The 13,619-nt window shown below is 39.4% G+C and overlaps 1 protein-coding gene across 3 annotated transcripts in view; it reads right to left on the bottom strand.

The window, feature by feature from the left end:
- Positions 1-4,790: 4,790 nt before the first annotated feature.
- Positions 4,791-13,619, bottom strand: part of LOC115113302 (cullin-9-like) — a 50,187-nt gene continuing 41,358 nt past the window's right edge. For all 3 annotated transcript variants that reach the window (XM_029640814.2, XM_029640815.2, XM_029640816.2), the window contains 9 exons: positions 11,595-11,735; positions 11,215-11,379; positions 10,816-10,979; positions 10,556-10,649; positions 8,110-8,295; positions 6,709-6,826; positions 6,469-6,602; positions 6,240-6,331; positions 4,791-6,130 (listed from right to left, as the gene is read on the bottom strand). In XM_029640814.2, the coding sequence (XP_029496674.2) occupies positions 5,923-6,130; positions 6,240-6,331; positions 6,469-6,602; positions 6,709-6,826; positions 8,110-8,295; positions 10,556-10,649; positions 10,816-10,979; positions 11,215-11,379; positions 11,595-11,735 (1,302 nt within the window). In that variant the 3' untranslated portion in view covers positions 4,791-5,922. The remainder of the gene's footprint in view (positions 6,131-6,239; positions 6,332-6,468; positions 6,603-6,708; positions 6,827-8,109; positions 8,296-10,555; positions 10,650-10,815; positions 10,980-11,214; positions 11,380-11,594; positions 11,736-13,619) is intronic.

The raw sequence follows: 13,619 nt of genomic DNA, 5'->3' as shown, positions 1-13,619 counted from the left end.
TCGTTATCTGTGCCACACTTTACAGACAACACCCAATCCAACGACTGAACACCTTGAAATGCAGTCGTTGTAAGAAATGTGCCATTTAAATCAAGTTTGATTTGATTGATGACATTACAGCTGTAGAATATTTAAGTGCAGTTTTTCCATAAACGTTTAATTGATAACTTGGGGTATTACCACTTGACAATTCTATAGTGGAAAAGATCCTATAAATCAAGACTGTGTGAATGCATGACTCTGGTCATTACATTTACATTTCAGTCATTTAGTGACTAACAGGTAGTGCATTAATTTTAAGATAGCTAGATGGGACAGCCACATATCACAGGCATAAAGTACATTTTCCCCCAACAAAGTAGCTATCAGTAGATTAATTTGCATCAATGACAACCTTCTAGAACTGAGTTATCGCTCATAGAAGTCTAGTATCCGGGGTAATCTGGTTAATGATGATATAATTGATCAAGTGGCTCTTTCCATGTAGAATGTTGACAGTGGTATAGAACACATTGTATTGCTAGATGCTAAAACTTAACTTAATAGCTACACTCACTGACACGGGATAAACTTTATCCCTCATGCTGGCCCTGACCAAACCGGTAAATTGCCCCTCACTATAGCTGTACTACTTTACATGGCCAGACTTCTAGTGGTCTTCGCCCCTTTTAATGCTCATATACTCATCCTTGAAAAACGCTATAATATCTGAAATAGCCACCAAATACGACATACAGTACAAAACAATTATCTAGTCTAAGTAAAACAAACAAATGTTTTATATTTATACTGTTCTGCTAAACTACCTAGCTAAAAAGTGTAGCCAGTGGCAAGCTAAGACAGAGAAAGGGGATGTAAATTCATGGATAGGGCACAAAGGTCACAAAGGACACAAAGGTCTTGAACGCTCCCGAGTGACACAGTGGTCTAAGGCACTGAATCTCAGAGCTAGAGGAGTCACTACAGACCCTGGTTCGTTTCCAGGCTGTATCACTAACGGCTGTGATTGGGAGTCCCATAGGGCGGCGCACAATTGGCCCAGAGTCATCCGGTTTAGGGTTTGGCCGGGGTAGGCCGTCATTGTAAAGAAGAATTTGTTCTTAACCGACTTGCCTAGTTAAATAAAGGTTACTTTTTTTATATATAAAACGGTAGCTGACGTCGGCTAGAGATGACGTGAGGAGCTTCCTGCAGGAATTTGTTGTCAACTACCGTTGTAGCACTGATAGAACAATGAGACAGATATTTCACCAGATGTATAAATGTGAAGCATCTGGGGTTTCCACTCACTACCAAATATGGTAGCGAGAGGAAGCCAAAGTGGCCCGCAGAAACGAGATGGATTTTGGCCAACATTCTGCTAATTTACTCATCGATTAAACATTTGATCCCAATGCAGTTCTGGTCATAAAACTAGAATATATTATGCACCGAGTGGACTAAGTTAAGTGGACTTTACCATTTGACAAAGTTTTTTTTTTTAAATTTGCGTTTAGGTGAGCAAAGGCGAATTTAATTATTGCACACGCGCACTTCACAGAGTAGGCGTTCCCCAACGGAAATATGCAAATATAGGCTACAGGATCTCGGTGGCTCGTGCTTGGCCCTCGTCATCCTCCTCTGCCTAATATTCCCATTTCAAACGACAGGTTATGGACTCTTGGTTTAGTTATACACATCTTTGGTCGTATTTTAGGTGTTATCTGTTGCTAATTAGCATTTTGTTGAGTACATTTCGGCGAATATATTGAGAAAACTCACCTTGTCCAAGAGAGAATTTACATGGCTATCAAAACGTCACACCAGACTACACGAAACACAGACTATATTGAAGTCGTTCTAAAATCCCAGATGTAAAATTAATGGGGGAAAAACGATTGAAACCACTACCGGATTTTACCGCTAGATTGTATGGGTATTATGACGCGTCCACTTCGCGGTGCTATTGAGAGGCTTTCGAGACACCAAAAAAACAGAAGAAACTAAATCAATGGCTACAGAGGGACTTATCTTTAAAAGATAGAGTCCTAATAACCAAGTCTGAAGGTATCTCTAGACTAACATATGGTGCTCTATCTTTATATCTTGACCGTAAAATAAGCAAGGAGATAGACCAGATGCTTTTCAACTTTCTTTGGAGAAACCGTACCCATTACATTAGGAAAACTGTTGTAATGAACACTTTTGAGAATGGTGGACTGAATTTTCTGGACTTTACTACTTTAAATAATACTTTTAAGATCAATTGGATAAAACAATTCCTAAGAAGACCCACTTCTATCTGGAATTTTATTCCTCATCATGTCTTCTCTACTTTTGGTGGCCTTAACTTCATGTTGTTTTGCAATTATAATATTGACAAAGTTCCAGTGAAACTTTCTGCTTTTCATCAGCAGGTTTTCTTGTCATGGTCCTTAATTTATAAACACAATTTTTCTCCACACAGATATTATATATGGAATAATCGGGATATATTGTATAAAAATACCTCTCTGTTTTTAGAATATTGGTTCCGAAATAATATCCTATTGGTGAGCCAACTGGTAAATGCAGAGGGTCTTTTACTCAGTTATAAAGAATTCTTATCACTTTACAAGGTCCCTGTAACACCTAAAGATTTTGCAATTGTTTTAGATGCCATTCCTTCAGGTGTTGCTATGTTATTCAGGAACATGTCAAGACCTGACCCTCAGAGCCTACCTTCTGTTGACCCTGTTGACTCATCAGTAGGAAAGATTTGTTTCTCTTTTGGTCCATTCAACAACAGAGCAATACGATCCTTGTTTCAGCAGGATGTTGTATCTATACATTATGTCATGCCTTATTGGAATGGATTTATTGATAATATCTGTTGGAAAAAAGTGTGGATGTTGCTACACACATACCTACTTGTTAACAAAATTAAGGAAGTTTCCTTTAAAATTATTCATAAATATTATCCTGCCAACCACTATATGAAGAAGTTTAAGGAAAACATCAACTCAAATGGCTCCTTTTGTATTGACCACCCAGAAACAGTTTTGCATCTTTTTTTTGGCATTGTATGCATGTAAGAAAACTGTGGCAAGACATCAGTAGGTTTATAATTGAACACATTTATGAAGATTTTACACTATTGTGGAGAGATGTACTGTTTGGATTCTTTACATACAATAGAAATAAGCGGAATCATTTTTATGTAATTAATTTCATTATTCTTTTGGCCAAATTTCATATACACAAATGTAAATTTACAAACAGAAAACCACATTTTCGTACCCTACAAAAAGAAATTGAACTGTATTTTAAGACTGTTAAATGCTCTACTAACAAAAAAGCGGTTAGAATTGTAAGTATATGCATGTCCCTTAAGGTCCTTGTGTAATTGTAATGTGATATTGTACCCCTATATTGTACCCCGATTGTCTATTGTCTGTAATCTATGTATGCTTGTGTTCCCTCATGTGCTTTATATATTGTTTTGTTATTAATAAAAAATATATAAAAAATATTTTAAAAGGCTTTCGAGCCACCATTCGGCCATATTGGTATTGCCCATTCGGAGCAGTCCTCCATAGGAATGAATGGAATTCTACATTTTTCAATTACATTTCAAGGACAAAATTACATGCATTTAAGTATTTTGTTGTAGTGGGGACAATAACATTAGTCATCTCAAAAAAGTGTACTTTAAGGAAAAAGTGTTATATTTAATTTGTATATTTATCTCATGTAATATCATTTAAAAGTATGTTTTAAGGTGTCTTTAATAGAATAAATGCGGCAAAAACGAATGTAGACATTGGTAAATGCATTTATATGGTCTGTCAACGTCACGAAAACGATGTGTGCGCTTCCATGGAGAAAAAGTTAGCCTGTTGTGATTCTGGATGGCCAGATTGCTAGCAAGAATGACAAGAAACTGCCACGTGGGGAATGGTAAATAGCTCCATTCAGCTTGTTTCATAAAATAAAATACACATATTTAGCAGATGTTATTGCAGGTCTATCGAAATGCTTGTGTTCCTAGCTCCAACAGTGCAGTAGTATCGATTCACAAACATCTAAAAGTAAAATAAAGGAATTAATATATAAATATTAGATCAAGCAATGTCAGAGTGGCATTGACTGAAACACAGTAGAAGATATAGTTTTTAAATATGAAAAGAGTAAAGCAGTTTGTAAACATTAAAGTGACTAGCTTGCCATTATTAAAGTGGCCAGTGATTCCAAGCAGCCTCTAGGGTGCAGGGTTGAGTAACCGGGTGGAAGCCGACTAGTGATGGCTATTTAAGTCAGATGGCCTTGAGATAGCGGTTTTGCAATCCCTCTGACTCAGCTTTGATGCAGCTGTACTTACCTCGCCTTCTGGATGATAGCGGGATGAATAGGCCCGTAGCACAGGTGGTTGATGTCCTTGACATTTTTTGCCTTCCTGTGACATGGTGTGCTGTAAGTGTCCTGAAGGGGAGGTAGTCTTAGGGCAGGTCATCCATTTGATACCATGTCTTGTGTGTTATGACGGATTTCATATTAATGCTAATATGGCTAAAATTCGTTAGCTAGCTGACCAACAACTGCAACGATGTATTTGAGATAAGTGCTCATTGTGCAAATGTATGTTTTCAATAAATATTGCAGAGGAAATATAGCTTACATGTCAACTATCTAAACTAATCACATCGGTTTTGCCCGTGGTTACGCACTGGTCTACTTAGTTCATTGACTTTCATAAAAGAGAAAAGAAAGTGGGTTGCCTCGCTGGATGCTTCTAATTTAAATCAGGTAATACAGTTATGAAATCACTCTAGTACGGTAGCAGAAAAAGCATTTATTTAGTCAACTGAAGATGCACAACTTCAACAATGAGATCAGAAAGATAACATTTTGGAAGATGCTCAGTATGAATAAGGATATCTCAACTTCAATGAGCAAAGTATGTTGAGATATCAGATACCTCTCAACCCATTAAACAGATGAACATTGACATGTACAAAAATCAATGCCATTTTCCAGCAAGAAAAAAAAGCATGTAGGTTTTCGCTTAGCAAATAATGCATGAGCTATGATACTTTCAATCCGTTACATGCAGAGGTTAAGAGGTGGCGACATGTTTCTGATTTGTCAGTCTGATGGGCTGTGGCTTGTTGCCAGACACACCAAATATCTTACACCCCCTGCAACCCTTTAACCCAGATGCATGAAAATGTTTCACTCTTCAAACATTGTATTAACTGATGTCTTTAGTAGGCTACTAAACAAACCAAATATAACTGAACAGTATTAACTTTCACTATGGAAATCAATTGATTGTGTTCTTTATCATTTTTGAAGGCATATATCCATGTATTAAAAAATAAACCAAGGCAAACCATTTGAACGACATATGCCAACTCAACATGTCAGTATACAACCGATATAAAAACCATTAACTTAAAACTAAGACAGCCATCCTAGCACTGGATTATAAATCCCTTTATTGGATAAATCAAAATGCAGCATCTGTATTAAACAAAAGTATGGGCTTTGTTCCGAAGTATACGGCCACACCTCCCAAATATATCTTCTTACAGGGATCCTTCATTATGCATGATGATCATGGAACCCTCATCGGCTTCAAAACAGTCATGTGAAAAATAATGAAAGGTTCTAGGATTTCAAACCCATTTGATAAACAATAAGAGGAAAAAGTAAGTGTACGCCCCTAACAATTGCAGTTGTGGCATGGGACAAAAATTGTGAAAGATCAGCACAAAACAGGCTGAACGGAAATGTGAAGGCTCACAGCCAGCCTCACTTTAAACAAGACCATGGCTTTCCTGTTACCAAAGCGCTCTTAATGGATATTTGTTTGTTTAATAAGTACTCTTTCTAATATAGTTATATGGTGTTTGCAGTTCCTGCACAGATTGACATTTCCTTCCTTTTAATATTTTCAGATATTTAGTCAAAAGGACTGAAATCCCTCTCAAGGTTTTCAGACTCATCGTCATCAGAGAAGAAGTCGTCCTCGTCTATGTCATCTTCATCATCTTCATGCCATTCGAGGACTTCCTCATCGTCATACTCATCATCCTCCTCTGCCTCATCTCCACCTTCCTCCTCATTGTTGTTGTTGTTGTCAGAGTCACCAGACTCAGAGGCTCCAGCCCTGCAGAGAGAACACCATTCTCATCTTGAGCACAGAAAATCAGGAAAAACATGCTACTAGATCCAGATGGTAATGTGGAGATCCACTTCTCAAAATGTTCTGTACTCACGCTTTGTTGGCATCTGTGGTCTTAGAGAGATTTGAAGCTTGAGCAGATTCCTGTTCCTGTCCCGTTTTGGAGTTGTAGCCCACTCGAAAGTCCTGTGTTTGGAGAGACCAGACAGGAGGAAACCCTAATGATTTGCTGTTGATTGGACCACAATGCATCCAGTAAGTATTGTAAGTATTAGCACCACACTTTGTGTTCTGCTCTTCAGAGTGTGTGTGCAAGTCCCTACCTGGGTCGAGTGTTGTAGAATGGCCACCAGACGCTCCTGAATGCGGCGGATGAGTTCCAAACCAGTGTTGAGGTGCTCAGGCTTCAGGAGACGGACGCAGGACGCTAGATCAGTACACTGCAACAGGGTCTCCTCTGGGGGGGACACGATAACTTATCCATGAGGCTTGCAACATCCTCAATAGCAATCTGCTTTGACAAAATCTTACTATGATTTTCCTAGAATTCATGAAGGTCCTACCCAGCAGGATCTGTAGAGCATTGGTGTGAAGCTCCAGGGCTTCCATTTGCTGCTCCATCACATCCATCTTCTCGGTGTCCTGGTTGTAGTAGCTGTACACACACGAGTAGGCCAGCACCTACATGGCAGTCAGGCAAGAGGTCCATATTAGTCATATGGATATTTTTTGAATACTAAGGGGTGAAAGCAGATTTAATTTCTTACCGGTACGGGACACCCAAGTGAGTGCACACTTTTTTATATATATATATATATATTGATAGAGTACTCTATCCCGTAATATATATATATATATATACTACAGAAATTACGGGATAGAGTACTCTGCAGACACTGACAAACCAATCAATAAAAACGCAATCATATATTTGGCATTTGCAGCACTTGCTGCCCACATTGCGGGTCCTTTCGACTGTAGGCTATGCAATATAAAACAAAATCGACAGCTTTTATACATTTTTTTAGACGCTAATTATTCTCTATGGCCAAATCATGCTTTCTGGTGTAGTAGCCCAATTATAATTATTTTATTGATTTCTTTAGACTGGAATATGCAATTCAATTTACTTTAAGGAAAGCTCATCATCCCCCTAGCCTTATGGACACGCCGTCTATGCCTTTTAATGTGGCAGAAACACAACCAGTCATTGTGTTTCATTCGATTGTTAAACAATCAATCATTTAACAAAGGCCTTCCTGTAGACTACGCACACATTCATCCACTCACAAAATAATTTCAGCATCCAAACCAACAGTGCACCCGCAATTTGATGAATGGAAAGAGACATTAGTTACAAAACACCTATCGTTATTTGTTTATTTTTTTTTTTAAACCTTTATTTAACTAGGTGAGTCAGTTAAGAACAAATTATTTTCAATGACGGCCTAGGAACAGTGGGTTAACTGCCTGTTCAGGGGCAGAACGACAGATGTGTACCTTGTCAGCTCGGGGATTCGAACTTGAAACCTTTCGGTTACTAGTCCAACCACTAGGCTACCCTGCCGCCCCGTAATAACATTCTACGATTTGTCATTGGGCCTACACTTGATGCATCCACTGTAATCCACGCGCGTCTCGGTCTCAGCCACTCATCTCCACCTTCCCAAAATGTAACAGTTCTCCACAAACCACAACGCATTTTGGAGCGTATACCACTCGGTTTCCAGTCAACTTGCTAATTTGTCATGCGGCTGACCTGCAGTAAGTTTAAATAATGGTGTAATAACCCCACTATTTATTTTCCCAGGACGCAGTACCGGACCACCTTTCACCCCGGCTTGTATGTGAAATCACATGCTGGTATATTTTTCCAAAATGCTCTTTAACACAAGAGACACTGTATTGCTTCAATGTCGCAACAGATTAGTTGGTTATTTTCCTATTAGTTTACTTCCTCTTACCTTGCGAGCTTGAGCAAGTACTTTGCAGGCATCAATAACAAATGTCAATGACTTCATTTGGAGGGCTTCATTGATGGAGGAGACTTTGCTTTCCAGATTGATGGCGAAGTCCTTGGCCTGGTTGTGGAAAGTGCATCTCTCGTTGTAGTCTTGGAACTTCTTTTCCTGCCTTGCTGCTTTACTCACCTGCAGACAGACCCAAAAAATATCACTGCATTGGAAATCAAGAGCTTTTGTTTATTACTTAGTTTTGTATTAATTGGTGAATGCACCAATTTGTAAGTCGCTCTGGATAAGAGCGTCTGCTAAATGACTTAAATGTAAAAAAATTAACTTAATTGGGATAGGGGGCAGTATTTTCACGTCCGGATGAAAAGCGTGTCCAAAGTAAACTGGATAGGATAAAAAACACTGAAGTTTCTAAAACTGTTTGAATGATGTCTGAGTATAACAAAACTTATTTGGCAGGCGAAACCAAGGACAAAACATGCAGATATTTTTTTGTTTTGTTGTTAAGGTCACTCCTTTCAATGAGTTTTCATTGGGATCCAGAATTCTAAGGGGCAGGCTTACAGTTCCTATCGCTTCCACTGGATGTCAACAGTCTTTAGAATTTGGTTGAGTTTTTTCTTTGAGAAATGAAGCAGCACTGTTAACCTCTTGAATAAGGGAGGCACCATTTTCATTTTTGGAAAAATAACATCCCCAAAGTAAACGGCTATTTTGTCAAGACAAGATGCTAGAATATGAATATTAGGATATTAGGACCACTTAGGATAGGAAGACACTAAAGTTCCAAAACTGTAAAAATATTGTCTGGGAGTATAACAGAACTGATATTGCAGGCGAAAGCCTGAGAAAAATTCAATCGGGAAGGGACTCTTGTTTAGAAAGCTCAGCGTTCCTATGCATCCCTATTGCGCAGTGAATGAGATATCAACCAGATTCCTTTTTCTATGGCTTCCATAATGTGTAGTGTCACAATACATAGTTTCAGGCTTTTATTTTGAAAAATGAGCCTGAACGTCAACATTGCGTCAGTGGTCAGCTGAAGTCTCTGAGTGTTTTGTGCGTAAAGGACAAATGCGGCCATTGTTTCTCTCTATCCTACTAAGAAACCACCAGTCTCGGTTGATATATTATCGAATAGATATTTGAAAAACACCTTGAGGATTGATTATAAACAACATTTGCCATGTTTCTGTCGATATTATGGATCTAATTTGGAATATTTGTCGGCGTTTGTAGTGACCGCAATTTCCGGTCGATTTCTCAGCCAAACGTGAAGAACAAACGGAGCTATTTCAAAAAGGAACATTTGCTATCTAACTGGAAGTCTCGTGAGTGAAAATATTCAAAGCTCAAAGGTAAACGATTTAATTGGATTGCTTTTCTGATTTGTGACCATGTTGCCTGCTGCTAGCTAGTCATAATGCTATGCTAGGCTATCGATAAACTTACACAAATGCTTGTCTTGCTTTGGCTGTAAAGCATATTTTCAAAATCTGAGATGACAGGGTGATTAACAAAAGGCTAAGCTGCGTTTCAATATATTTCACTTCTGATTTCATGAATATGAATATTTTCGAGTAATATTTTTTGTACATCGCATTATGCTAATTAGTGTCAGTTGATGACAATTCTCCTGGATCCGGGAGGGGTAGTTCCAAGAGGTTAAGAAAGAGAGTAGAGGGAAGTGTACTCTTTGTTAGAGGCGCGTGACCTGAAAAGCACGCTCTACTTTGTTTTCCTCCGTTATTGAACGCTGTTTTTTCCATCTTAAATTTTATCGATTATTTACGTTAAAAAAATACCTAAAGTTGTATCAGGAAAGTTGTTTGAAATGTTTAGACAAAGATTACAGGTAACTTTTGAGATATTTTGTAGTCATGTCGCGCATGTTGGAACCGGTGTTATTCTGAATCAAACGTGCCAAATAAATTGACATTTTGGATATATATCAAAGGAATTAATCAAACAAAAGGACCATTTGTGATGTTTATGGGACATATTGGAGTGCCAACAGAGGAAGATCTTCAAAGGTAAGGTTTAAAATATATCTTTATTTTTGCGTTTTGAAATATGATTGTCTGTGTTTGTTTGCTGAGGTGCTATACTCAGATAATAGCATCGTATGCTTTCGCCGTAAAGCCTTTTAAAAATCTGACATGTTGGCTGGATTCACAACAAGTGTAGCTTTAATCTGGTGTATTACATGTGTGATTTCACGAGTTTAATTTTTATAGTAATTTATTAGAATTTGGCGCTCTGCATTTTCACTGGATGTTTGCCAGGATCCTAGAGAAGTTAAAGTATGTAGGATTGGACATGGATGATCATATCACATACCAAAGGGGAAAATACTCTGCAATTCATGGAAACCCTTTGCATTTGGACTAAATCTTATGAAGCGCAAACTTAATTGAATCAAGTCATATGGACTCACCATAGCTGAGCAGTTGTAGTAATCTTTGTGGGTTGGTTTCCATGGCTTGAGACACCTCCAGCAAAATCCATGGTTACATTTGGCACAGGTCATACTGGAAGAAAAACAAATGGAGTGGTAGTAACAGTGAAGTCTATAAATCCCTACAACATACTTCTGGTAAACCTTGAAATGGTTTGATGGAGAAAAATAAAAATCACAAAAAAAAATCTACAGAACAGGGCTGAGGATTAAAACTGGTCCAGTAGCTTTACACTTACTGAAGGCAGCCTTCGTTCTTCTCTATCTGGGCCTGGCAGCTGGGGCAGCGTTTGGAGATGAGTTTGGCAAGGTGCTTACTTTGGGCTTCCATGGTCATACCCTCATAGTAGCCACCATCATCCATCCACTGGGACATGTGACTGCAGCTGGCTGGGTAATGAGCCTGGGGGAGATGGAGGTTAAGCTGTACTCTGTGCATGCTTGAGTGTCTGGAAAAATGTATTGATAGATTTACCCTACACCAAGTTTGATCACTAACCATACAAATATGGATTTCTGATTCAATACCATTAAAGTAAAAATATTACAAATCAACCCAAAAATGTTTACTAAAGCCCTAACACACAAATGAGAATGAAGACATGAAGCTGTGTACTGTATGACAGCTCAGTGCTAACCTCTGGGAAGTTGCAGCTAAAGCAGGAGGACCAGCAGCACTTTGAGCAGGTTCCCATGCTGCCGATGTTCTCCTTGCACAAGATCTGGTCACAGCCCAGGGGGTTGGTGCACCAGGTCAAGTTGGAGCAGCACTCCACGTAGCCCCGGAGGAGCGCATTCTCATACTGGAGGAGAAACAAAGGACAGGAGTGGAGGGACTCAGCGAAATGATAGGTACTGCTGTTTTAAACTCACAAGACGCAAACAAACATTGTAAAACTGGACAGAAATGTCCATGCTAAACTGAGCCAGCACTTCATATGACAACTAGACTAATGTGGCATAACATTTTGGGTTAAAATAAGTGTCTTTCTCTCATTGAGTTGTGTGGGGGACAGACCTTGGCAATGGTGTCTTTGTCGGTCAGGATGTTGAAGAAGAACTGAGAAGTAGGTTGCGCACGGCAGTCTGTGATTGGACAGTTGCAGTTCATCACCAGGTTCTGCTCAATCCTGGCCGTGAGGTACTCCTGCCAGCAAGACTGTAGGAAGGAAACATACAGGGCCTTCGGAAAGTATTCAGACCTCGACTTTTTACACATTTTGCTAAGTTAAAGCCTTCTATAATGTATTAAATAAAACAAAAATGTCCTAAGCAATCTACACACATCCCATAATGACAAAGCAAAAACAGATTTAGTAATTTTGCTAATTTATTAAGAACAAAAATACCTTTATATAAGTATTCATACCCTTTGCTATGATAATCAAAATTGAGCACAGGTGCATCCTGTTTCCATTGATCATCCTTGGGATATTTCTACAACTTGACTACACCTGTGGTAAATTCAATTGATTGGTCATGATTTGGAAAGGCACACACCTGTCAATATAAGGTCTCACAGTTGACATTGCATGTCAAAGCAAAATCCAAGCCATATGGTCGAAGGAATTGTCCGTAGGGCTGAGACAGGATTGTGTCGAGGCGCAGTTCTGGCAAAGGGTTAAACATTTCTGCAGCATTGAAGGTCCCCATCATTCTTAAATGGAAGTTTGGATCCAGCAAGTCTCTTTCTAGAGCTGTCTGCCCGACTAAACTGAGAAATCGGGGGAGAGGGGCTTTGGTCAGGGAGGTGACCAAGAACCTGATGGTCACTCTGACAGAGCTCCAGAGTTCCTCTGTGGCAATGAGAGAACCTTCCAGAAGGACAACCATCTCTGCAGCTCTCCACCAATTAGGCCTTTATGGTAGAGTGGCCAGATGGAAGCCACTCCTCAATAAAAGGCACATGACAGCCCACTTGGAGTTTGTCAAAATGCACCTAATGACTCAGACCATGAGAAGTAATATTCTCTGGTCTGATGAAACCAAGATTGAACTATTTGTCCTGAATGCCAAGCGTCACATCTGGAGGAAACCTGGCACCATCCCTACGATGGTGGTGGCAGCATCAGACTAGTCAGGATTGAGGGAAAGATGAACGGAGCAAAGATCCTTGATGAAACCTGCTCCAGAGTGCTCAGGACCTCAGACTGGGGCGAAGGTTCACCTTCCAACAGGACAACGACCCTACGCACACAGCCAAGACAACACAGGAGTGGCTTCAGGACAAGTCTCTGAATGTCCTTGAGTGGCCCAGCCAGAGCCCGGACTTGAACGCGATCAAACATCTCTGGAGAGACCTGAAAAGAGCTGTGCAGCAACGTTCCCCATCCAACCTGACAGAGCTTGAGAGGAATGGGAGAAACTCCCCAAATATAGGTGTGCCAAGCTTGTAGCGTCCTACCCAAGAACACGCAAGGCTGTAATCGCTGCCAAAGGTGCTTCAACAAAGTACTGAGTAAAAGGTCTGAATACTTAAGTAAAAGTGATAGTTTTTATTTTTTATAAATTTGCAAAAACAATTGGTTAAAACCTATTTTTGCTTTGTCATTATGGGGTATTGTGTGTAGATTGATGAGGGGGAAAAAAACAATTTAATCAATTATAGAATACGTCTATAACGTAACAAAATGTGAAAAGTCAAAGGATCTGAATACTTTCCGAAGGCACCGTAAATAATCATCAAATGAGTCCTTTGACAAACTGTACACATGAATTAGGAGAAGATGTTACTACTCAGTATGTACAGCGTCATTCATCCTTAACCCCCTAGAGTTAATTCTCACGTAACGTCTGTAGCGTCCCAACAGTTTGACATACAAACTCTTATGACCACTATGGAAAGGGGGAGACTTTCACGTACACAATAGTGGTCACCAACCCCCACAAGTGTCAGAGGACTCGTCTGAAGTCGGTACCGTTGACATGCACATTTCTGTTTGTAGTGTCCAAACAGCTGGCTACAAACTAATGTGACCCACTACAGAAAGGGTCACAGGACTCGTCTGAAGGTAACCGGTACGGTTTACTAAAAAAATATTTA

Source organism: Oncorhynchus nerka, linkage group LG28 (assembly GCF_034236695.1).
Source record: "Oncorhynchus nerka isolate Pitt River linkage group LG28, Oner_Uvic_2.0, whole genome shotgun sequence".
Classification (NCBI taxonomy): Eukaryota; Metazoa; Chordata; class Actinopteri; order Salmoniformes; family Salmonidae; genus Oncorhynchus; species Oncorhynchus nerka.
This window is presented reverse-complemented; position numbering and strand designations above follow the sequence as displayed.